Source organism: Mytilus galloprovincialis, chromosome 2, assembly GCF_965363235.1.
Source record: "Mytilus galloprovincialis chromosome 2, xbMytGall1.hap1.1, whole genome shotgun sequence".
NCBI classification, from domain to species: domain Eukaryota; kingdom Metazoa; phylum Mollusca; class Bivalvia; order Mytilida; family Mytilidae; genus Mytilus; species Mytilus galloprovincialis.
The window spans coordinates 52613139-52636653 of NC_134839.1; the positions used below are offsets into that span (position 1 = coordinate 52613139).

The following is a 23515-nucleotide window of genomic DNA, read 5'->3' on the forward strand; positions in this document are numbered from 1 at the left end:
GCAGTTAAGCTGCCTTATGCGAGCACCCTAGATTTGTGTTCTACGTAATAAATGCTGAAATATGTGCCATTGTTATTATCTAGCTGGATGTTATGTTATTTATAACTAATTGGACAGTTTTTTTTTCATACTTTTAATTCTTGATAACAAAAAATATGACCAGACAAACCTTAAATGATCGTCGATTTATCCAAAAGTTTTGAAGTTGCACATAGGAAGTAGGGCACATTAGGAATCTTTATGTAGTTTATTATCCCCTGAGATTTTGGACCAAGCTGTCAAAGAACAAATGTATGAAATGTTCAATCGCCGAAAATCTCTAAAGACAAGTAGTTTAGATTTCCCAAATGGCAAACGTCGTAGGAATATTGTTTGTCGTCAATACGTAGTCAACTACGTCAGGAGTCTTAAAATAAGTTCCACTGTTCATGCTGTTGGCGGCAATTTTAAATTATAAGACGAATTTTTTGTATCTTTTCAATTTGGAGGCAGGGGTTCAAATAAGCGGTTGTCCGAGGTCTGCGACCTTCCACTTTTGCAGTCGGACTTTCGACTTGGTTACTAGCTACGCTCAACATGCCCGACTTGAGAGGCCTGAACTAAAAAAATAACTTTGCAAACCTTTTTACCAAAGACAGCGATGTTCATTTTGTTCAACCGCTAGCTTTATACAGAAAATCGCCGACAAATAATGTGTAAATTCGAGTAAAATCGTAACTGACAAAACAACATTGAAAACAAAATGGCTGACATGAGAAGAATTACAATATCGAATCAGATTCTGGAAGCGGATATGGGTAACTCCGGGTTTTGGCGATCAACTTTTAAAAAAATCAGACAGATGACAAAATACATCTTTGCATGGTAAATAAATATAAAAACTAGAATTGAAAACCAAAAGATATATGTAAAAGAATGAAAAAACAGAAATATTTTGTACTTTTTGACAAATTTTAATGTCAAAATCCAATACATTGTGAGTCTTTGTGACAGCTGGGAACAGTATATCTAACAATATATATGGTCCTGGTGATAGTATACATTTTCGTAATCAGTAATAAATATTGGTAAAGCAAGTTAGATGCTTTTAAAGTGTAAACATTTTACTGCAATTTCAATGGGTATTTTTTTTTCTCTCAATTTTGATGGGTCAGTTAAAATAGCTGGAAGTTTCTTATTTTACACAAATAGTGCAACTAGATTATATGATACCTGAATGTAAGCAAATCATATGATATGTATGTGAAGTCCTTTGAGATCCCCATCCATAAACCTTATATATTCATGTATTGGACAATATAACAAATCAAATGAATTATAGGTGGAGTTGGTGGGGCCACTCTACCCCTTCCTGTTTGAGAATTTGAAAACGGTTGAGATCCCCACCCATATACCATATATATTCATGTATTGGACAATATAACAAATCAAATGAGTTATAGGGGGAGTCCCTAGGGTCACTGTACCCTTCTGTTTGAGAACTTGGAAACAGTCGAGATCCTCACCCCTTAACCATATATACTCATGTATGTGACTAAATAACAAATTAAATAAATTATAGGGGAGTCCCTGCGGTCACCCCACCCCTCCTGTTGTTTGAGAACTTGGAAACAGTCGAGATCCCCACCTTTAAATTAAACCATATATTTTTATGTATGGGACAAAAGAACTAATCAAATGAAATATAGGGAGAGTCCTAAGGGTCACCCTACCCAATCCTGTTTGATAACTTGGAAACAGATGAGATCCTCACCCCTTAACCATATATATTCATGTATTGGACAATATAACAAATAATGAAATATAGGGGAAGTCACTGGGGTCCCCCACCCCCTCCTGTTTGAAAACTTGATAATGGTCGAGATCCCCAAACCTAAACCATATATATTCATGTATGGGAAAATATAAAAAATCAAATGAAAAATAGGGGTAGTCCCTAGGGTCACCCCACACCCTCTTGTGTGTGTTTTGAGAACTTGTAAAAGATTGACATACCAACTCCTAAACCATATTCATTCCTGTTTGTCATTTCAAAAAGATTGAATGACATACAAGGTCAATCTCATAGGCGTCACATATGCATATCACTTTGCTAGACTTAACACCTGTCATTTTATTCCAAACTTAGACATCATGGACTGGGGGTGAAGGTGGGAGTCATTTACATTTACCATGGACAGGTCAGTCAGACCTCACCATTGATCCCTGTAGTAGTAAACATTTGTCTGATTTGTGTCTCTTAACTTTTGTACTGTAGAACACCAACTCAGTTTTCTTTCCAGGGAAGCAAGTCCATTCATACTTTTACAAGCTCGTACTAAAGTCAACTTGAACTACTAACAGTCAACTAATACGAACAATTACGATCAACTAGAAAAAACTGCAATCATTGCGAATTTGTACCACTGCTGACTCAAGACTCATGACCACGAAAAAAAATATACTTGATATATACGTTGCTATTGAAGACCTTGATAAATTATGAATTATTTGCCATAAATGTACAATTATATATGAATGTTTAATGTTTGTTCTTTTGAATCTTTAAACAAAAATTGAAGCAACATTGCCACAGTTTTCATAATTATGTTTGCCTTGGTTTTTGGTTAACTGCCTACAGTGCTTACAGCGCTTTGATTTTTGAAAGCATTCACAGTTTCCGTGTTTCACAGTTCTTTCGGTAAGTCATTCCATAAAACGGCGACAGCTCTATCAAACCGTCTCTCTCCGTATGTTTTTGTTCTTACTGTTGGTTTGACTAAAGGCATATTGTTTTCCGACCGAACAGTTCTTGTTGGCTTGTAAATGTTAACTAGTTCTTGAAGGTACACGGGTGCTTCCTGTTTCAGAGCTTTAAACACATAAAGCAACACTTTGTATTTGCAACGAAATGTTATTGGCAGCCAATAAAGATGTTTTAATATTGAACTAACATGTTCGTTTTTCTTTTTCCTTGTGATTAATTTTGCGGTGGTGATTTCTTCACGCTGTAATCGTTGGATTGCATTTGCGGGAAGTCCATATAACAACGCATTCCCGTAGTCCTAACGAGACGTCAATAAAGAGCAAACACGTGTCTTTGCTGCATTCTCTGTAATGAATAGACGAATTCGACCGATATTTCTGGTCTGGTAGAAACAAGATTTCGAGGTCGCACTAATCTCTTGGTCCATCGCCAATGTTTTGTCAAAGTAAACACCAAGGTTCTTGACGTATGCTGAATCACTAAAGAAGTTTTGCCAAAAGTATGCCACTTTACCAATTGAAAAATTGCCGAATATTCCGTTTTTGCTTTCTTCCTTGAGCTTGACTCCAGCAAATGTTATGAGACGTATACATAATGATTATTACCACACAAAACAGATTAAGTACAACTTTGTGGGTTGTGTCACTTTTACCCTTCTTGAGTAATATTCCTTTATAATCTTGTTTGCAAGCGGGGCAAATCATAATTGTCCCATGGACATATCCCCCATTAAATTAATCAGCATGACCACCTGTGTTTGCACTTTTCTATAATTCACAGATACCTTAAAATACTCTTACAGGTAGTAGAAGTATGGAGCCAACTTTTATTTACTTTTGGTGTCTTTCTGTTTTTAAAAATACTTTGAACGATAAAATTATTTTATATTTCTTCCTGTGTGACATTTCCATTTTCTGACGTTAAACACCCGAAGCAATGAATGTGGTTGATAAATTTGTTAGATTTTTTTTGTGCTTCTTTGTTAAATATTTTTTTGTGAGATTGAGACACATTCATTGCTTTCAATGGGGGATATGTCCATGGGACAATTATGATTTGCCCCGCTTGCAAACAAGATTATAAAGGAATATTACTCAAGAAGGGTAAAAGTGACACAACCCACAAAGTTGTACTTAATCTGTTTTGTGTGGTAATAATCATTATGTATACGTCTCATAACATTTGCTGGAGTCAAGCTCAAGGAATAAAGCAAAAACGGAATATTCGGCAATTTTTCAATTGGTAAAGTGGCATACTTTTGGCAAAACTTCGTTAGTGATTCAGCATACGTCAAGAACCTTGGTGTTTACTTTGACAAAACATTGGCGATGGACCAAGAGATTAGTGCGATCTCGAAATCTTGTTTCTACCAGACCAGAAATATCGGTCGAATTCGTCTATTCATTACAGAGAATGCAGCAAAGACACGTGTTTGATCTTTATTGACGTCTCGTTAGGACTACGGGAATGCGTTGTTATATGGACTTCCCGCAAATGCAATCCAACGATTACAGCGTGAAGAAATCACCACCGCAAAATTAATCACAAGGAAAAAGAAAAACGAACATGTTAGTTCAATATTAAAACATCTTTTTTGGCTGCCAATAACATTTCGTTGCAAATACAAAGTGTTGCTTTATGTGTTTAAAGCTCTGAAACAGGAAGCACCCGTGTACCTTCAAGAACTAGTTAACAGTTACAAGCCAACAAGAACTGTTCGGTCGGAAAACAATATGCCTTTAGTCAAACCAACAGTAAGAACAAAAACATACGGAGAGAGACGGTTTGATAGAGCTGTCGCCGTTTTATGGAATGACTTACCGAAAGAACTGTGAAACACGGAAACTGTGAATGCTTTCAAAAATCAAAGCGCTGTAAGCACTGTAGGCAGTTAACCAAAAACCAAGGCAAACATAATTATGAAAACTGTGGCAATGTTGCTTCAATTTTTGTTTAAAGATTTAAAAGAACAAACATTAAACATTCATATATAATTGTACATTTATGGCAAATAGTTCATAATTTATCAAGGTCTTCAATAGCAACGTATATATCAAGTATATTTTATTTCGTGGTCATGAGTCTTGAGTCAGCAGTGGTACAAATTCGCAATGATTGCAGTTTTTCTAGTTGATCGTAATTGTTCGTATTAGTTGACTGTTAGTAGTTCAAGTTGACTTTAGTACGAGCTTGTAAAAGTATGAATGGACTTGCTTCCCTGGAAAGAAAACTGAGTTGGTGTTCTACAGTACAAAAGTTAAGAGACACAAATCAGACAAATGTTTACTACTACAGGGATCAATGGTGAGGTCTGACTGACCTGTCCATAGTAAATGTAAATGACTCCCACCTTCACCCCCAGTCCATGATGTCTAAGTTTGGAATAAAATGACAGGTGTTAAGTCTAGCAAAGTGATATGCATATGTGACGCCTATGAGATTGACCTTGTATGTCATTCAATCTTTTTGAAATGACAAACAGGAATGAATATGGTTTAGGAGTTGGTATCTCAATCTTTTACAAGTTCTCAAAACACACACAAGAGGGTGTGGGGTGACCCTAGGGACTACCCCTATTTTTCATTTGATTTTTATATTGTCCCATACATGAATATATATGGTTTAGGGTTGGGGATCTCGACCATTATCAAGTTTTCAAACAGGAGGGGGTGGGGGACCCCAGTGACTTCCCCTATATTTCATTATTTGTTATATTGTCCAATACATGAATATATATGGTTGAGGGGTGAGGATCTCATCTGTTTCCAAGTTATCAAACAGGATTGGGTAGGGTGACCCTTAGGACTCTCCCTATATTTCATTTGATTAGTTCTTTTGTCCCATACATGAAAATATATGGTTTAATTTAAAGGTGGGGATCTCGACTGTTTCCAAGTTCTCAAACAACAGGAGGGGTGGGGTGACCGCAGGGACTCCCCTATAATTTATTTAATTTGTTATTTAGTCACATACATGAGTATATATGGTTAAGGGGTGAGGATCTCGACTGTTTCCAAGTTCTCAAACAGAAGGGTACAGTGACCCTAGGGACTCCCCCTATAACTCATTTGATTTGTTATATTGTCCAATACATGAATATATATGGTATATGGGTGGGGATCTCAACCGTTTTCAAATTCTCAAACAGGAAGGGGTAGAGTGGCCCCACCAACTCCACCTATAATTCATTTGATTTGTTATATTGTCCAATACATGAATATATAAGGTTTATGGGTGGGGATCTCAACCGTTTTCAAATTCTCAAACAGGAGGGATGGGATGACCCACAGGGACTCCCCCTATACTTCATTATATTTATTATATTGTCCCATACATGAATATATATGGTTTAGGGGTGGGGATCTCTACTGTTTCAAAGTTCCCAAACAGGAGGAGTGGGGTGACCACAGGGACTCCCCTTGTATTTTATTCGATTGGTTATATTGTCCCATACATGAATAAATATAGGTTGAGGGGTGGGGATCTCGACTGTTTCCAAGTTCTAAAGCAGGAGGAGGTCGGTGACCTAGGGACTTCACCTCTATTTCATTTGATTAGTTATATAGTCCCATCCATGAATGTATATGGTTGAGAAGTGGGGATCTCATCCGTTTCAAAGTTATCAAACAGGAGGGGGTAGAGTGCCCCAAAGGACTTCACATACATATCATATGATTTGCTTACATTCAGGTATCATATAATCTAGTTGCACTATTTGTGTAAAATAAGAAACTTCCAGCTATTTTAACTGACCCATCAAAATTGAGAGAAAAAAAATACCCATTGAAATTGCAGTAAAATGTTTACACTTTAAAAGCATCTAACTTGCTTTACCAATATTTATTACTGATTACGAAAATGTATACTATCACCAGGACCATATATATTGCTAGATATACTGTTCCCAGCTGTCACAAAGACTCACAATGTATTGGATTTTGACATTAAAATTTGTCAAAAAGTACAAAATATTTCTGTTTTTTCATTCTTTTACATATATCTTTTGGTTTTCAATTCTAGTTTTTATATTTATTTACCATGCAAAGATGTATTTTGTCATCTGTCTGATTTTTTTAAAAGTTGATCGCCAAAACCCGGAGTTACCCATATCCGCTTCCAGAATCTGATTCGATATTGTAATTCTTCTCATGTCAGCCATTTTGTTTTCAATGTTGTTTTGTCAGTTATGATTTTACTCGAATTTACACATTATTTGTCGGCGATTTTCTGTATAAAGCTAGCGGTTGAACAAAATGAACATCGCTGTCTTTGGTAAAAAGGTTTGCAAAGTTATTTTTTTAGTTCAGGCCTCTCAAGTCGGGCATGTCGAGCGTAGCTAGTAACCAAGTCGAAAGTCCGACTGCAAAAGTGGAAGGTCGTAGACCTCGGACAACCGCTTATTTGAACCCCTGCCTCCAATTGAAAAGATACAAAAATTTCGTCTTATAATTTAAAATTGCCGCCAACAGCATGAACAGTGGAACTTATTTTAATAAGACTCCTGACGTAGTTGACTACGTATTGACGACAAACAATATTCCTACGACGTTTGCCATTTGGGAAATCTAAACTACTTGTCTTTAGAGATTTTCGGCGATTAAACATTTCATACATTTGTTCTTTGACAGCTTGGCCAAAATCTCAGGGGATAATAAACTACATAAAGATTCCTAATGTGCCCTACTTCCTATGTGCAACTTCAAAACTTTTGGATAAATCGACGATCATTTAAGGTTTGTCTGGTCATATTTTTTGTAATCAAGAATTAAAAGTATGAAAAAAAAACTGTCCAATTAGTTATAAATAACATAACATCCAGCTAGATAATAACAATGGCACATATTTCAGCATTTATTACGTAGAACACAAATCTAGGGTGCTCGCATAAGGCAGCTTAACTGCCTAAAAATATTAAAACTTATCTATTCAGACATTTCTCGTACTAAATATTGCCGGTATATTTAACGACCATTCTGTTAAAGAACAAATTCCTGGATATTTTGACAATACTGAGCTACCTCTTATTTGTTATATTTACAAGAAATCTACCCGGAAATTTGTGTTTAATTATAGTCAATTGTGTAAAGATGTTAATATCAGTGAAAATACACCTACTTCATGTAATTGCAGTAATTCCGAATATATTTATGGCCCCATTTCCCATGTTATAACAGGAGATCTTAACATCGTTCAAGACCGAGAGTTAAAATCATTCCTCAGTAAAGGACCTAAATATCGTCCCCCGTCAATTATTAATTGGAATGAGTGTCGTAATATCATCCACGACTCACTCCATACTTACTGTATGAAATGGATAAAACGGGAAAAAGCTGACAAAAAATCTTTGGACTCTTTTTTTAATTCAGTAATGAAGATAGTTGATATACGTATTCAACATTTTAAAGAACATTTTACTATAAACCCTTACAACAATAAACCTATTTCTCGTATCAAACATAAACTAAAAGAACTAGCCAAGGAATTTGTTTTTGTCCCGGCAGATAAAGCTGCTAATAATATTATTATTGTTTGACGTAAATTTTACATTGAGGTTCTGAAAAAGGAAATCACCAATTCACCAACATTCCAACTGACTCCATTTTCAGAAAACGAAATCTGTAACAAACATAAACTTTTAGGCACCGCTTTACAAGCAGAGCCAAATACAATGAAAGTCCCAACTATGTATTGGCTTCCGAAGCTACACAAAACCCCTTACAAATATAGATTTATTTCGTCTTCAAGCCATTGTTCAACTACTAAATTGTCTATTCTTCTTACCAGCACACTTGGTACAATTAAAAACCTGATAATAAATTGTTCAAATAAGGCCTTCGAAAATAGTGGAATAAATTACTTTTGGAGTGTCAAGAACTCGTTGGAAGTACTTGATAAATTGCATGCTTATATTGGTGATTTTGAATCTGTTCAAAGTTTTGATTTTTCTACCCTGTATACCACATTGCCTCACATTCTCATTAAGAAAAAATTCACACACCTAATTAAATGGGCATTCAAAAAATCAGAATGTGAATATATATGTTCAAACTCTTTTAGGTCATTTTTTAGTAGCAATAAACAAAAAAACTATGTTAATTGGACATGCTTTGATACTATATATGCCCTTGAATTTTTACTAGATAACATTTTTGTTCGCTTTGGGGATTCCGTATATCGTCAGATTATCGGAATTCCAATGGGGACTAACTGTGCACCACTTATTGCGGACCTGTTTTTGTATTGTTATGAGTTACAATTTATGACAAAAATAAGCAAAGACCCATCGAAACAACATCTGATAAACAAATTTAATAATACTTTTAGATATTTGGATGATATTTTGGCTCTCAATAATGACGACTTCAGTATGTATATTAATGAAATTTATCCTGTTGAACTTACTTTAAATAAAGCTAATACTACCAATGACCACTGCCCTTTTCTCGATCTTGATATCTATATCACTAATGGAAAGCTGAATACTAAAATTTATGATAAAAGGGATGATTTTTCATTTCCTATCGTTAATTATCCGTTTTTAGATGGTGACGTTCCCTTGTCACCATCTTACGGTGTTTATATATCTCAACTTGTGCGATTCGCTCGTGTATGTAACAATGCTTTAGATTTTAACGAGAGAAATTTATGTATTACTGAAAAATTATTACACCAGGGTTTTCGATATCACAAACTAGTCAAAACATTTACTAAATTTTATCATCGGTATAAAGACATTATTCGTAAATATAGCTCAACATGCAGACTTTTAATACGTTCAGGTATTTCACATCCAATTTTTTATGGTAATATTCTTTATAAAGCACAAAGGTGTCAGTATTCACCTCAGAAACTTACAAAACCTTTGAATAGACTTATTAAGAAGGGATATAATTACGATACTGTTGTCAAGTCATTAAAGATTGCATATTTTGGCGTTAATATTGAGTCATTGATAAGGTCTTTGTATCGGAACTAAACACATTTATTCTAAAAACAGTTGTTGGCATGACACGGGTTATGTTCTTCTCATATATGTTATGATGGTATGATACTAAACCCCTAACGGGAAGGATTGTGCCTGATGTTCATATGATGAAATCATAATCTTTCAGTCAGTTTAGTTGAAGTCTGGAGCTGGCACGTCAGTTAACTGCTAGTAGTCTGTTGTTATTTATGTATTATTGTCATTTTGTTTATTTTCTTTGGTTACATCTTCTGACATCAGACTCGGATTTCTCTTGAACTGAATTTTAATGTGCGTATTGTTATGCGTTTACTTTACTACATTGGTTAGAGGTATAGGGGGAGGGTTGAGATCTCACAAACATGTTTAACCCCGCCGCATTTTTGCGCCTGTCCCAAGTCAGGAGCCTCTGGCCTTTGTTAGTCTTGTATTATTTTAATTTTAGTTTCTTGTGTACAATTTGGAAATTAGTATGGCGTTCATTATCACTGGACTAGTATATATTTGTTTAGGGGCCAGCTGAAGGACGCCTCCGGGTGCGGGAATTTCTCGCTACATTGAAGACCTGTTGGTGACTTTCTGCTGTTGTTTTTTATTTGGGCGGGTTGTTGTCTCTTTGACACATTCCCCATTTCCATTCTCAATTTTATTACTTATTTTTTTATTTTTTTTTAGACATAGAGCTATTAGTTCAATTTTTAAATTGAAGCTCTTCTGTTGATTTTCTTTTGAAAATTTTAAAAACTAATCTATATTTTGAAATTATTTTTGATGAATAATTTTTAATTTTCATATATTAAAGTGTATTTTTACGGTCTCTATTTTTATTAATGAACACATAGATATTTTTATTTTTTCTAAATTTTGTTTATCCATATATATATATGTACTTGTATCATTGTTTTTTTTTTATGCATTGTAAAGCGCTTAGAGTAAATGTTTATTTAGATAAGCTCTATATAAGCACTGTAAATAATAAAAATAATACTTCTAGCCGGGTAAAAGTGACGTAAACCACTTTCAAACTTTATCCGTGTTTAGTGGTAATAAGCATTGTGTAAGTTTCATAACATTTGGTTGAGGCAAACGTAAGTTAGAGAACGGAAACATATTTATGGACCTACGTAAGTAAGGACGGACGGACGGTCAGACGGACAAGGGTAAAACTTAATGACCTACCGCCACGCCGGGGGCATAAAAAAACAGGACAAAATTAAATGAAAAACACACAGTAAAAGAACAGGTAAAATCTCATGACGACATTTTCAAAAAAAAGTTCAGCAATTCAGGGTGGTGAACATAAAACGTACGTTCTTAAATACTTAAGTAAGCTTGATTTTGTTTATATAATCATCATCATGAACAAATCAAAAACATGATTATGGAAGTGATGTCTCTTAACATTAAGAAAGTGTCTTTCAGAAGCATTAAAAATTTAGGACATTCTATAACATGGAATAGAATCATTATGTAAATATCAATGCAGCCTAGGCAATGAAGTTTTCATTTTGAATGTGGAGGTTATTTTTATAACCGCTTGTGACATTTTGTGTATATCGAATTAAGTAACTCCGAGTTGCAACATAGCAGAGGACAACGTAGAAAGTTTTCTAAATACAAATGCTGCTTTATCACAACGGTTTTCTTGAAAGATTCATCATCAATAATTATTGTTCTCTCTTAGCGTTATGAACTTAACCTTTTCTATTCTGTGAAAAATATAAATCAGAAATGTAAGTGAGTATATTTTGCTCTCTAAACGTCAAGAATTCCATAAGATGCCAAATGAAAACAAAACGGAATTAAACTGTATAGAATTCAGGCACCCAAGCACATGTAAGTAAGCATGAACACCTGCTGTACATAATACCGCTTAATATTCAGTATTTAGGACAAAGCCTTCATGAAAATAAATATCTTCTAATTTTGCTGATATATTTGGTAAAATAACACATTATTAATGATTATCATGCCTCCGACGCACTTGTATGGCAACAGTAAACAAACTTTTGACGGTGAGTATAAAACTTTTTTTTGTCTGTAACATATCAAAATTAGCTCGAGGTATGCTGGAGTTTTTACTTTATTAACGAAAAAGCATGTCGCATTCTCTCACAAAGAGAGATTAATAACTGTGAGATACAAACTCTTATCTGCTAAATCTTCATGTCTTTCATAAAAGTTTCAAGTTCATTTGTTGAAGAGGGCCGTTTAACGTGCGGAATTTTAAAAACGAGTCGTGTCCGGTCAGACAAATGTAATGCTTAAAGTCCGATGATTCGAGTAGTGTCAATGCCATGCTGTCAGCTGTTAATAACTTCTTTGTAACAACTTTTAATGTCAAAGAGGTGTGTGTCTATCCAACTTGCCCTCATTTTCAAATGGCAGTCCAAATTGTTTGTCCTTCATCATAAGCATCCTACTGCGACGAGTCTGCCATTTAAATATAGTGTATTCTTGTCCTGAATATACATTTGATATTTTCCATTAAAAAAACAACAATTACTATATAAAGTTGATAAATTACGTAAGACTCTAATTTTTGTCTTCAGTGTTTTGGACAATGGAAAAGAAAAATAATTTTGGCATTTGAAATCGACATAGCACATGTTTTAATTTAAGCAATTTATTTGCATAACTCATCTTGTTTCTTTTCTTCCAACACTACATTTAGTTTGAATTTGCTGCTATTATACGATAATGGAAACATTGACATGAAATCAGCCAAAATTTTAAGTCAAGTAGAATACTGCATTTTGAATAATTTGTAACCTGCTTTTTTATATTTTTCAATTAAATGGTTTGAATTTTATATGTTTGTTGTTGTTGTTTCCATTGTTTTTAAAGAATCGTTGAACTTATATTATTCGATGAGATCTGTGGGTGATTCGGTTCTCAATACGTTTACGCTATTATATTTTACTGTAACATTTAGTGAACATGCTTTAGATTTGTACACACCACGGTTTGTGCTACTTCATGTGAACAGATCTTCAACTTTTTTTTTTATCTTAGTTTTCTGTAAGGCAATTCGTATAGATATACATTTGGTAAACATTACTTATACATTTTACCTTGATATTTTTTGTATATGGATTTTGTTTGTGAAGTATCTTGGAATAATGATACAATATATTGTCTTAACTGTTTAAACACGGAACTTTGTAAGATTCACACAATCATTCATGCACGTACTAACAGTAATACAATGAAAACATTGCTGGATGAAAAGCTGAGACGAATCTATAACAACAAAAATATTTGAAGAGAAGATTGGTGCTGCATCAATATATATATTTATTTGATGATATCTATCTATATTCATATATCAAATACATTATAAATTATCGTCGTGTATATCTTTAAACATCATCACTAACAACAGCATATGTATACAGACTATTTGGTTTGTTCAGCTATGGATTTATAACATCCTGTATGACGGCTTATGATAAAATCTGAGATGAACTCTGGCAAATATGGATTGAAGATTGCATAAAGCTGTAAAATAAAAGCAAACAAAAACATAACAAGCGGATAACTAATGTTATTTCTTATGCAGCGAAAATACTGCAATCTGATTGGTTAATTATCCCGGTGTAAATAACACCCTTCCCTGGTTCACCCCGGGATAAAAAAAATTGCCAAAAATTTCAGATTATTTATTTTTTGCCAAGATAAAAAAAAAAAAAAAAAAAAAATCCAAAAAAAAAAATAATCAAAATAAAATGTTTAAATTTCAAAAAAAAAAATTTCAAAAGATTTTAAAAAATATTTAAAAAAATTTTTTTCCGGAAAACTCAAAGAACACACAATTTTTCTGATTTTTTCCAAAAATTAAGTAAAAAGTATTTTACAATGCGCAGCAACATGGACATTGAAAAAATGTTACACTGTAAATTTTTCATTACCATTTTTTCAATTTTACATCATGGCTGCGCCTCAGGGTGTATGAATTTTCAACAACGGTGTAAAATTCTGTACACCCCTGATTACACCAAGATAACTAATAATATTCCAAATACAAAAGACATGTGTTTGTGTATATCTATTTCAGAACTGGCCAATCGTCCAGAAACATAATCGATAATGGTGAAAAGTAAAATCACAAAAATACTGAACTCCCATGAAAATTCAATCGTAAAGTCCCTAATCAAATGGCAAAATCAAATGAAAAAACACATCAAACAAATTGATAACAACTGTCATATTCCTGACTTTGGTACAGGCATTTTCAAATGTGGAAAAGGGTGGATGAACCTGGTTTTATAGCGCTAAACCTCTCACTTGTACGACAGTTTATCATATTTTATTGAAATAAATATTGTGTTATTTTCAATACAATTAAAGTAAAGTTATAAAATAGATTGAGGTTAGTTTTTTTTTCTCGCACCTTAATGTTGTGTAAACATAATAAAATGAACAGAAATACGACTTAATAATTATACATAACTAGCATATATTATTGTTTATTTGGGTTTTCTTATGCCCACTTCTACAGCTGGGTGTGCGATTTTCTGTCTTCGTTAAAGACCATTGGTGACCTTGAGCTGTTTTCTGCTCTTTGATTATGTTGCTGTCTCTTTGACACATTCTTCTTTTTCATTATCTGTTTTATATTCACAAATTACTACATCAATGTTGTGGATGACGTGGGCATATTTTGATCATCGGGGGAAATCGTTAATATATTTGTATATAAACAGAAGCAAATGTTTGTATAGGACACCTGACCATTTGCAGCGCTAATTTCTCAATTTGGCTTATAATTTTCATTACACATTTGTACAGGGGAGGGGGATTAAAATTTTAACAATAGTTTGAAATAAAAATAACAATCTTGACCATAGCAGGAAGGCATAAAGATTGTGGCCCACAAACTGTAAGAAATAGTTGTGTGCAAAGATGAAAAACACCGGGTAAAAAATAGGCCAAGAAACAGGTAAAAAAATATTTCATCGGGCAAAATACTTCCCACCAACCCTTGCATATCAAATAGTAGTCCCTTTTCTTGTGTTCAGCAGGTGCTATACAATACCAGCTATTACCACATCTTTAATATTATTAACTTACAGCAAAAATGTCATACAAGCCAGTTCCACCAGGAACAAGATACCGTGGTTTAGGTCGAATATTGACTAAAGAATCAACCATGGCATCCATTATAGGAACGAGAACTTTCTCCGCATTTGCTTCCTTGTAGTCAGCGTTGAACTCTAAGAACATCTGGTATACCAAATAAGCATACTTTTCACCATAAGTTTCTTTCATTTCCGGTGTAGACGCATTCCACATATCATCAACATATTTTTTCAACTGTTTACACTAGAAAAAACAACAAATTCATGTGTGATAACTTTTATCATATCAATACCTTTTTAAATATTAAAAGTAAATATTTCTGTTTGGCTTAATTAATTAACTCACATCTTTAAATAAAATGTAATTCATAAGAACATTGTATATTATTTGGATTCGTTTATTATGAATCATGTGTACCCCCTCATGTTTGATCGTGTTTTATGTGTGTCGTGTTGCTTTTTAAAATATTTCGATTTTGAATAATACATGTAATTTCTCAAGAATTCATGTCATTTCATAACCTTGACAGTTTGTATATTTCATTTTTGAGCTGTGTTTTGATTTAGAGTGCATTTCTTTCTAACCAATATTTTGTAAATGTGTGTGGCGTTTGTTGTAGATTTATAAACGCTACAAAAGTAGAAACACATACATCGTTGTATTAGTGTTTACTGACCCTGTTTGAACTTACAATAATGAATGCACATGTTGTTGGCAAACAGACCTTTTACAAACGTAAAAACAAATACATCGTTTAATCAGGGTGAAGTAAGAAACAAATGTAGCGTTTGTTCTAACAAACGATGAACGACAAACTGTAGACGCATTTTCAGCGAGTGCATAGTTTGTCAAACTTTGCAAACGCATGTTAGAAACAAAATTAATGATAAAAACATGTGCGCACTTAGCCGTTTGCATCGTTTGTGTTAGAAAGAAATGCACCCTATGTTAGGATCAAAACCTAGATGACTATCTAATCAGGATATTATTTCAATGTTGAGACAACCATTATTGCATTGGTAAGTTTCACTGATTGTAACATGAAAGTTAGAACATTTTTAATTCCGTGACATACGATGACGTCACGAAGATGAGTATCAAAATCCACACGGTGCAGTTTTGTAAGTCTTAGTGTATTTTTCTTTTATCTTGGTATTATTTTAAAAACCTTTTTTGTTTTGGAATCATAAATAATGAATGATAATTTCAACAACAACAAAATATTGATGTGTAAACCTGGTTAATTCTCTCACAATCTGATGTGTAAATTAGACTGGCCCTTAATACGAATTTAAAATATGTTTTCTTTGGTTCATTGTAAATTGCTGTCCATGGCAATCATTCCACATAATTTATACTTACATTAAGTCCATCGTACTTTTTTTTAAGTTACTGGGCCGAGTTTATACAAAGCACTGGTTTATCTACTTAAACCAGCGCTTTTTGTACATTTAATGACACGATATCACAAACCCTTGTCTTACTACTTCATCAGAACAAAATCCAGTAGCGTGGGAAAATGCTCCAGGTTCTATCATGGATACGCCGACGCCAAACTTTGCCATTTCTAATCGTAAGGAATCCGTCATGGTCTCTATTCCATGTTTAGTAATAACGTAGTTTGAACGACCTGGCCATGGAAATCTCCCCATAACACTGGATACATTCACAATTCTACCTGAAAAAGATTAGGGAGCTACCATTTGATTTTTATTGGGGGCTAGGATGAAATTTGAAAAAAATAGGCAGGACAGGAATTTTGAGTAAAAAAAAAGGCAGGATGAGACACTTGCAAAAAAAAAAGTCAGGACGACAATTTAGGTAAAAAAAAAGTCTGGATAAACTAAAAAAAAAAAGGCAGGACTGAACAGAGTGAAAAATAAAAAGGCAGGACAGAGATTACAGCTAAAAAAAATGCAGGACAAAATTTTTCATCCTAGCCCCCCCCCCATAAAAATCAAATGGTAGCTCCCTTAATATATGTTAAACAATTTCAGGAAGTGTTCTTAGTCGTCATTGAAAAAAGTAAAGTATAAAAAATACCGAACTCCAATGAAAATTAAAAAAGGTAACCCCAAAATCTCAAACACATCAAACGAATGGAAAACAACTCTCGTCTTCCTGACTTAGTATCCTTGTGTAGAAATTATAGATTAAACCTTGTTTCATAGCTAGCTAAACCTCTTAATTGTATGACAGTCGCGTAGAATGTTTATAGTAAAACATATGATCAAAAAGAAATAAAGAACTACAAATGTCATGATTTCAACTTTTTCATTTCATGTCTACAATTTTCAAATGCCGTTCAGAAATTTGTTATCTTTCATTGCCTTTTCGGTTCTTTGTGTTAAGTCTATCATAAGTGTCTGAATAAAGTAAATGGATATAAACGCAGTGGGTATAGTGTCCTGCTGAGATCGTGTTTTTTTCCCTAATAATCGCTCCACTTTTTCGAGAAAAGACAATGTTTTTTAGTTATATTACATGCGATCAGATCGATACTAGTTCGTGAGGCAGTACAATATTTTGATTAATGACTATTCATCTTATTATGAGCACTTTGCATGTTTTAAGCCTAAACGACGTACAACTGTTTTTAGTTTACTGTTTTTTTCGACAGCACATTTTTTTTCAGGTAGAACAAGATATAGGATTTCTATACATCCCGAATATCAAACCATATGCATATATACTCACATCAAAGTTCGTGAATGCAGGCTTTAATTCATTAACAAGCTATAACTTAGTTATAGCTTGTTGGCTAATGAAGATGAATTCCTTTAACAGGGAAGTCGGTTTCAGTGTGTGTGGAAAGTGGGGTGTGCTTGTCCATAATGGTAAAATGTGATTTTTAACAACATTAAACTAGCTCATGACATATTTTTTGGTGAAACAAAGGTGGAGTAGTTGTTCTCTGTGCCACCTGAATACGCCACCGGCAAGGTTCAAGCATTTGAAGAAATTTTAAGTTTTTATTATGCCCCACTGAGGGGTATTCTGTTCGTTCGCCCGTTTGTTCTGCTTCGGGTTACAGTTTTTAATCAAGATAGTTTTTGATGAAGTTGAAGTCCAATCAACTTGAAACCAAGTACACAATGTTTCCTATGATATGATCTTTCTAATTGCAATGCCAAATAAGAATTATGACCCTAATTCGTTCACTGAACATAGGAAATGATAGTGTGAGTGGGCATACGTGTACTATATGACCACATTCTTGTTTTTATGAAGAAAAGTTACTTCTCTTTTATGAAGAAATAAATGATTCCGTACATGTTGGTAATGTGTCTATTCACAATTTGTTTTTAAAGACATTTTTTGAACGTGAAAATGGATCCTACCTTTAGATTTTCGAATCATTGGTAGAAAAGCTTTGACGATTGCGATTTGACCGTTCAGATTAACTTCCTGACATTTTCTATAATGGTCTAGTAAACAGAACTCGATGTCTCCAGGTATACCAAATCCTGCATTGTTTATAACTCCCCATAAACCTGTAAAATATAGATCATGTGCGACTTTCAATTAAACTTATCAACAACAACAAATCTTAAGTTAAGTGCGATAATTTACATTTTTTTACTTTAGGTAAGTACAAGAGAACGAATTATGAGATTAGACAATGTAAAAATGATCAAATGAGAGTACAGCTAGAGAACATAAGTGATCAGTTTCGTTGGGTTGCTTCACCAATGGTATATACCAAACATCTTGACAATACTATTCAAACTTTATACTATCTACTACTGTTGGTGCAATGTCATTTTATCATACGTAACAATTTTATATATTTATTTTAGTACTTTTCATTTTCAGGATATAGGTGCGGTATACTCATGCACACATCAGCGTTGCTAAAGAAAAATAATTTACTCTTCATAAATATTTACGTATACATATTTTCAGACTATGAGACAATACGTTAAATTAGTCTTGATATCAAGGTTAGGAATGTAAAATCTTAAGGGTTTTTTCTTATGTAACAGGACTACATAGTGCTTATACATGTACATGATGTATATGTGAGAGTGTTTTGATGACAGAATATGTCTTAGTGCACTTTAAATTGTTTCTCAGTAAACAATCTCAATGTCATTTATGTCTGCGTTTTTACAAACTATAAGTTCTGGTGGAGGAAAAAAACATGATTTGGTTTTGTGCATATAACACGTATTTTCTGAACAACCTTCATCAGGTACGCTCCTGGTCAATAATTTGGAAATAAAAAAAAATAATAAAACGTCTGAAAGTATAAAAACCAAAAGGACCAAATATATACCAGTAATGCATTTATACAAAGTACATCTCTATCAGTCAAGCACAAGTCTGTGTTAGACTTCACACTGATGTTGACTATCAGTCCCAGAGAGTACTATACTTAAGGTATATATGCTTCTATGGTGGAACGGGATCCGTATACGTTCTTATAGTCTTTGACCTATACCTTACGATTCCAAGTTTCAGTCTTACAAAATATTTTATAAACCACTACAAGTGTGGACACAGATCAGTGTGGATCGATATTTTATAAACCGGTATTACCTCCGGATGTTTTCTGTACACGGTTTACTGCTTCCTGTATTTGCACGGAATTTGTTACATCTAACTGTACTAAATGCAGATTCGGTAACTTTCTATCTTTTAATTTGTTTGCCCCTCTTCCATTTAGATCTAATACTCCAGCATACACTATAAAACCGTCTTTAGCTAGTCGAATAGAGATGAAGTGTCCAAAACCTATAAAATATGGAACAATAAATGGATGATGTCAAATTAATGTGTTTTGGGTCTTATATCAAGTGTCAATTAAAAAAAAAAAAAAAATGTGTGCAGTTGTTTACCTTTATATGGACTCATCATTGTGTTCAATCGGAAATGTAAACGACACAATGATCATATATTGCTGCAGAAAACCTTTTATTGCCTTGAAACAACTACATTCTGTACAAGATACATAAACTTTGAAAATCTATGAAAATCTCAGCTAAGATATTTTCTAAGTTCATGGTGCCAATGAAATGATGCATTCATAACCAGACTTCATTGCTAAAAGCAGTACTGTGACATATAGTTGTTAATTTCTGTGTCATTTGGTGGCTTGTGAAGAGTTGTCGCATTTGCAATCATATCCCATCTTTCTTTTTTTCAGGGACATATGAAAAAAGATGTGGTATGTCCAGTTAGATCATAATGGTTGAAAAGCAAAATTGCTGAGTAAATTTTTTATTTATCTAAATATTTTTGTTCAAACTATAATTTGTTTAAAACTTATCTGATTATTTACATTTGTATTTTTGATGATGTTTTTTTATTAGTTTTACTATGAATCGAGTCTGATTTGCACAACTATTTTATACAAACAACAGGAAAATAAATGATTCATTGGAATCTTTTATCTTTTACATAGAATTGTTATCATTCGTCAGCAAAATGTTCAGGTGTTTGCGAATCAACCAGAAAAGACAAGATAAGATAGTACTGAGATTCATACTGCCTTACATAAGCCTAAGCCTTTAAGGCGTTCATAATAGAAACTGATTACTATAACTGGACAATTTTTTGTATTATCGTCTGCGCGATCAACGTCATTGATGGACCGATGTTTTACAACAGCTGCACATTTTATATGTAAAATGTAAGTTTTAGAAAAAAACATATGTTACAAACATATGAATATGTAGTTTTTGATTGTATATAGACTATATGTAGTTCGTTTATTAAGTATATATTCGTCCATAGAAAAGTGATTGAGATTTTGTAAAAGTGTCAAACTCTCTGAAAATTTCTTGCAATGATCATTGAATGTTTTGCATTTATATAATGCCTTCTTCAAGTAAAATTAAGGAAATAAAATGTATAATGTATTTTTTTGTACCTTCACACTTATATCACAACGACTTTAAAAGAGACATTGGCAAGTGTACCGAAACAGTCCAGTGTACATGAATATTTTGTTTGCTGCATGTCTACCATATTGTATAGCCTGTCAAGGTCGTTAAAAAGTCCCATCATCACCATATTGGTTTTTCGTTCATAGTTGAAAACGTAGATGGGGGTTTACAGAATAGAGAATAATGAACAAACAATATACAGAAAAGGGGAAAATGGACCAAAAACATAAAGAATAGAGAATAACTATGTGCTAAAATACAAAGAATAGAGAATAATGGGCTTAATAGTATAAATAATAGAGAAAATGAATGACACCCCTCCCCCACCCCACCCCTAATCCAGACCTTCATAGTTGTAGACTAGCCCCATTCAAGGTTTTAAAAGACAAAAACTAGGTTCATGAGAAAACCTGTGATAAATTAACTACGAACAGTTTTGGCCTTTGAATATGAGTGAATGTACATGAGTTAGATTATCAAGTTTTCATTATGATCGTTTAAAAGATCTATCCATATATCTTCCATTCTCTGCATTGGGATGACTTTGACATAGATATATGGTCATTCCTTAGACTTCTCCCGTCTCATAGTAAAAACAGATTTATGTTTAGCGCTGTGGTGTGTATCATAATAACGCTGCCACGTCCTATCGAAATGGTCGCGTGAAGTAATAAAACATACCAAGCTCTCTGTGGTCCTCTGTATATTATTGATACTGAATATGCGTGGAATATTTTCAACTTGATGCAAAGCAAACTTTGAAAACTGCTTGGTAAAAATATTTACCAAGTGCTCTTATCTATATATTTAAGAAAGACTAATAGTATAGAGATGCAATATTGTACAAAATATAATTGGTATATATATATGCAGTTCTATTCTTTATAACCTGTCTCTTATAGTTAATATGTGTACCCCTTAATTGTATTTATTAAAGACATACCCGTATCGCATCCAGTAATGAGAACAGCTTTCTTATCCACAGGCAAAAGTTCTCTAAACTTTGGTTCAATATAACTGTACGTTATTTTCAATACTAACAAAGAAATTAGGTACACGTAATAATCAATGCAAATGTTGATCGTCAAAAATGATAAGAAAAAAAACATAAGCATCCGATATACTATAGTTATATCCATTTTAACGTCCGATATTGTTCGTCTTTCTCAAAACTTATATTTTTATCTCTACATTTGTAAGGTCAAGGTCAATAGTGTGTAAACAATGGTAAAAATATACAGTCAAACTTAGATCTGCTGCATGCTCTATTTCATTAGGATAACATGTGATCTTCGACAAATACATGTAGAGTGAGATATATAGTATGATAGTGGCACGGAATGGCATTGACCAAGATAAAGGAAAACTATGATAATAGTTATTGAAAAACTGGTCATTTTTGTGATATATACTGACTGACTTTAAAAACGCGACACTCATTTTGTAGATTTTTTTTACCAAATCATGTTTGATCCTCATACAACTATTATTCATGCTTATTATACTTCTTTCTTTCGAAAAAAACACAATCTGACTTACCTGTGGATATTGAAGATACCGGATTATCGAGATCGCACAAATTTCAGAAAGCGAAAAAGACAGGAATAAAAAAACTGAATCATCCCATTCGAATACTGCAAACAAGAAAACATGAACGTGCTGCAACCCACGGGGGGTAACTTCCTATTATTGGGTATACGGGGATGTGCCAAAAATATGGGTCATAATTTTGCGAGATTTTATATAAAAATGACCCTCCTTTTTAATGACATCCTATATTAAAATGCATTTACGTTTGATAACTGTATATTGATTTGGGGTATGATCTACATATCATATATAAATATGCTATTGAGAATCTTACATTATTAATGGTCAATTATTATATTAAATTAAATCAATTCATTTGAAAGTTCACCTTTCAAATAAGTTCCCAAAATGCACCACCAAACGATGTCAATTCATATAAAACTTAAGGGTGGCTGGTATATTTATGAATTATGAGTGATGATGAGTTAGTGCTTATAAAAGCATGGGTCATATTTTGAATATTGTATATAAGTATAGGTCATTTTTTCTTAAATATTTATATAACTATAGGTACTGAATTTCAGTGAATGTTACATTAAAATGGGTACGTTTTTTTAGGCAAAAATGGCACACCCCTACCAAAAAAATATCGAAGTTACCCCCCCCCCCCCCACCCCCTGGTGCAACCAGACAATTTGACGTCAGAAACTCGTCTTACTGTCCTTCCAACAATGATACCGATAGATGTGATTTGTTGAAGACCACCAATGACATGTATACGTAGTTACAATGCAACGTCAATAGAATTTGATTACGCAACGTCATTTGCGAGACAGGTCTACGGCCGCAACGTCAACTGTTTAAAATCAAATTGCTGAATGCCATTTTTCACAGATTTATGCAATAAATGTTTTCCATTAACTGAACTGCCAAAGAATTGACTGCAGAAAAACATTTAAAGCCTTAAAGTTTCAACTGCATAGCTGCTAAAACCTATTGTAATGGGTGGAAAAACCAGTGGCGGATCTAGAAATTTTCATAAGAGGGGGCCCACTGACTGTCTAAAGGGGCGGGGGCCGATTCCGTCACGCTTCAGTGATTCCCTATATAACCAACCAAATTTTTTCTGAAAATGGGGGGGGGGGGGGCGGCCCCCCCCGGCCCTCCTTAATCCGCGTCTGAAAACGGCAAAAAAAGAAGGTGAAAAACAGAACCGAAATCGTGCCGATCAGAATTGGTTGACCTTTCTGGCAATCATTTTGGCGTTTTTGAACAGACATTCATTGCGTTTGATGGTGACAC

At 33.7% G+C, this 23515-nt stretch overlaps 1 protein-coding gene across 1 annotated transcript; it reads right to left on the bottom strand.

The window, feature by feature from the left end:
- Positions 1-12989: 12989 nt before the first annotated feature.
- Positions 12990-21881, bottom strand: LOC143063828 (D-beta-hydroxybutyrate dehydrogenase, mitochondrial-like). The gene is made up of 6 exons (XM_076236215.1): positions 21627-21881; positions 19335-19529; positions 18134-18286; positions 16277-16470; positions 14784-15035; positions 12990-13211 (listed from the first exon to the last, which is right to left on the bottom strand). The coding sequence occupies exons 1-6, from the start codon at positions 21820-21822 to the stop codon at positions 13110-13112; spliced, it is 1092 nt and encodes a 363-aa protein (XP_076092330.1). The 5' UTR covers positions 21823-21881; the 3' UTR covers positions 12990-13109.
- Positions 21882-23515: the final 1634 nt, after the last annotated feature.

Coding starts and splice junctions, on each gene's coding strand:
- LOC143063828 (XM_076236215.1), bottom strand. CDS start 21,822: ATGGATATAACTATAGTATATCGGATGCTTATGTTTTTTTTCTTATCA. Junction 19,530..21,626: donor CATTACTGGATGCGATACGG/GTATGTCTTTAA, acceptor CATATTTTATAG/GTTTTGGACACTTCATCTCT. Junction 16,471..18,133: donor AATGATTCGAAAATCTAAAG/GTAGGATCCATT, acceptor AATCTTTTTCAG/GTAGAATTGTGAATGTATCC.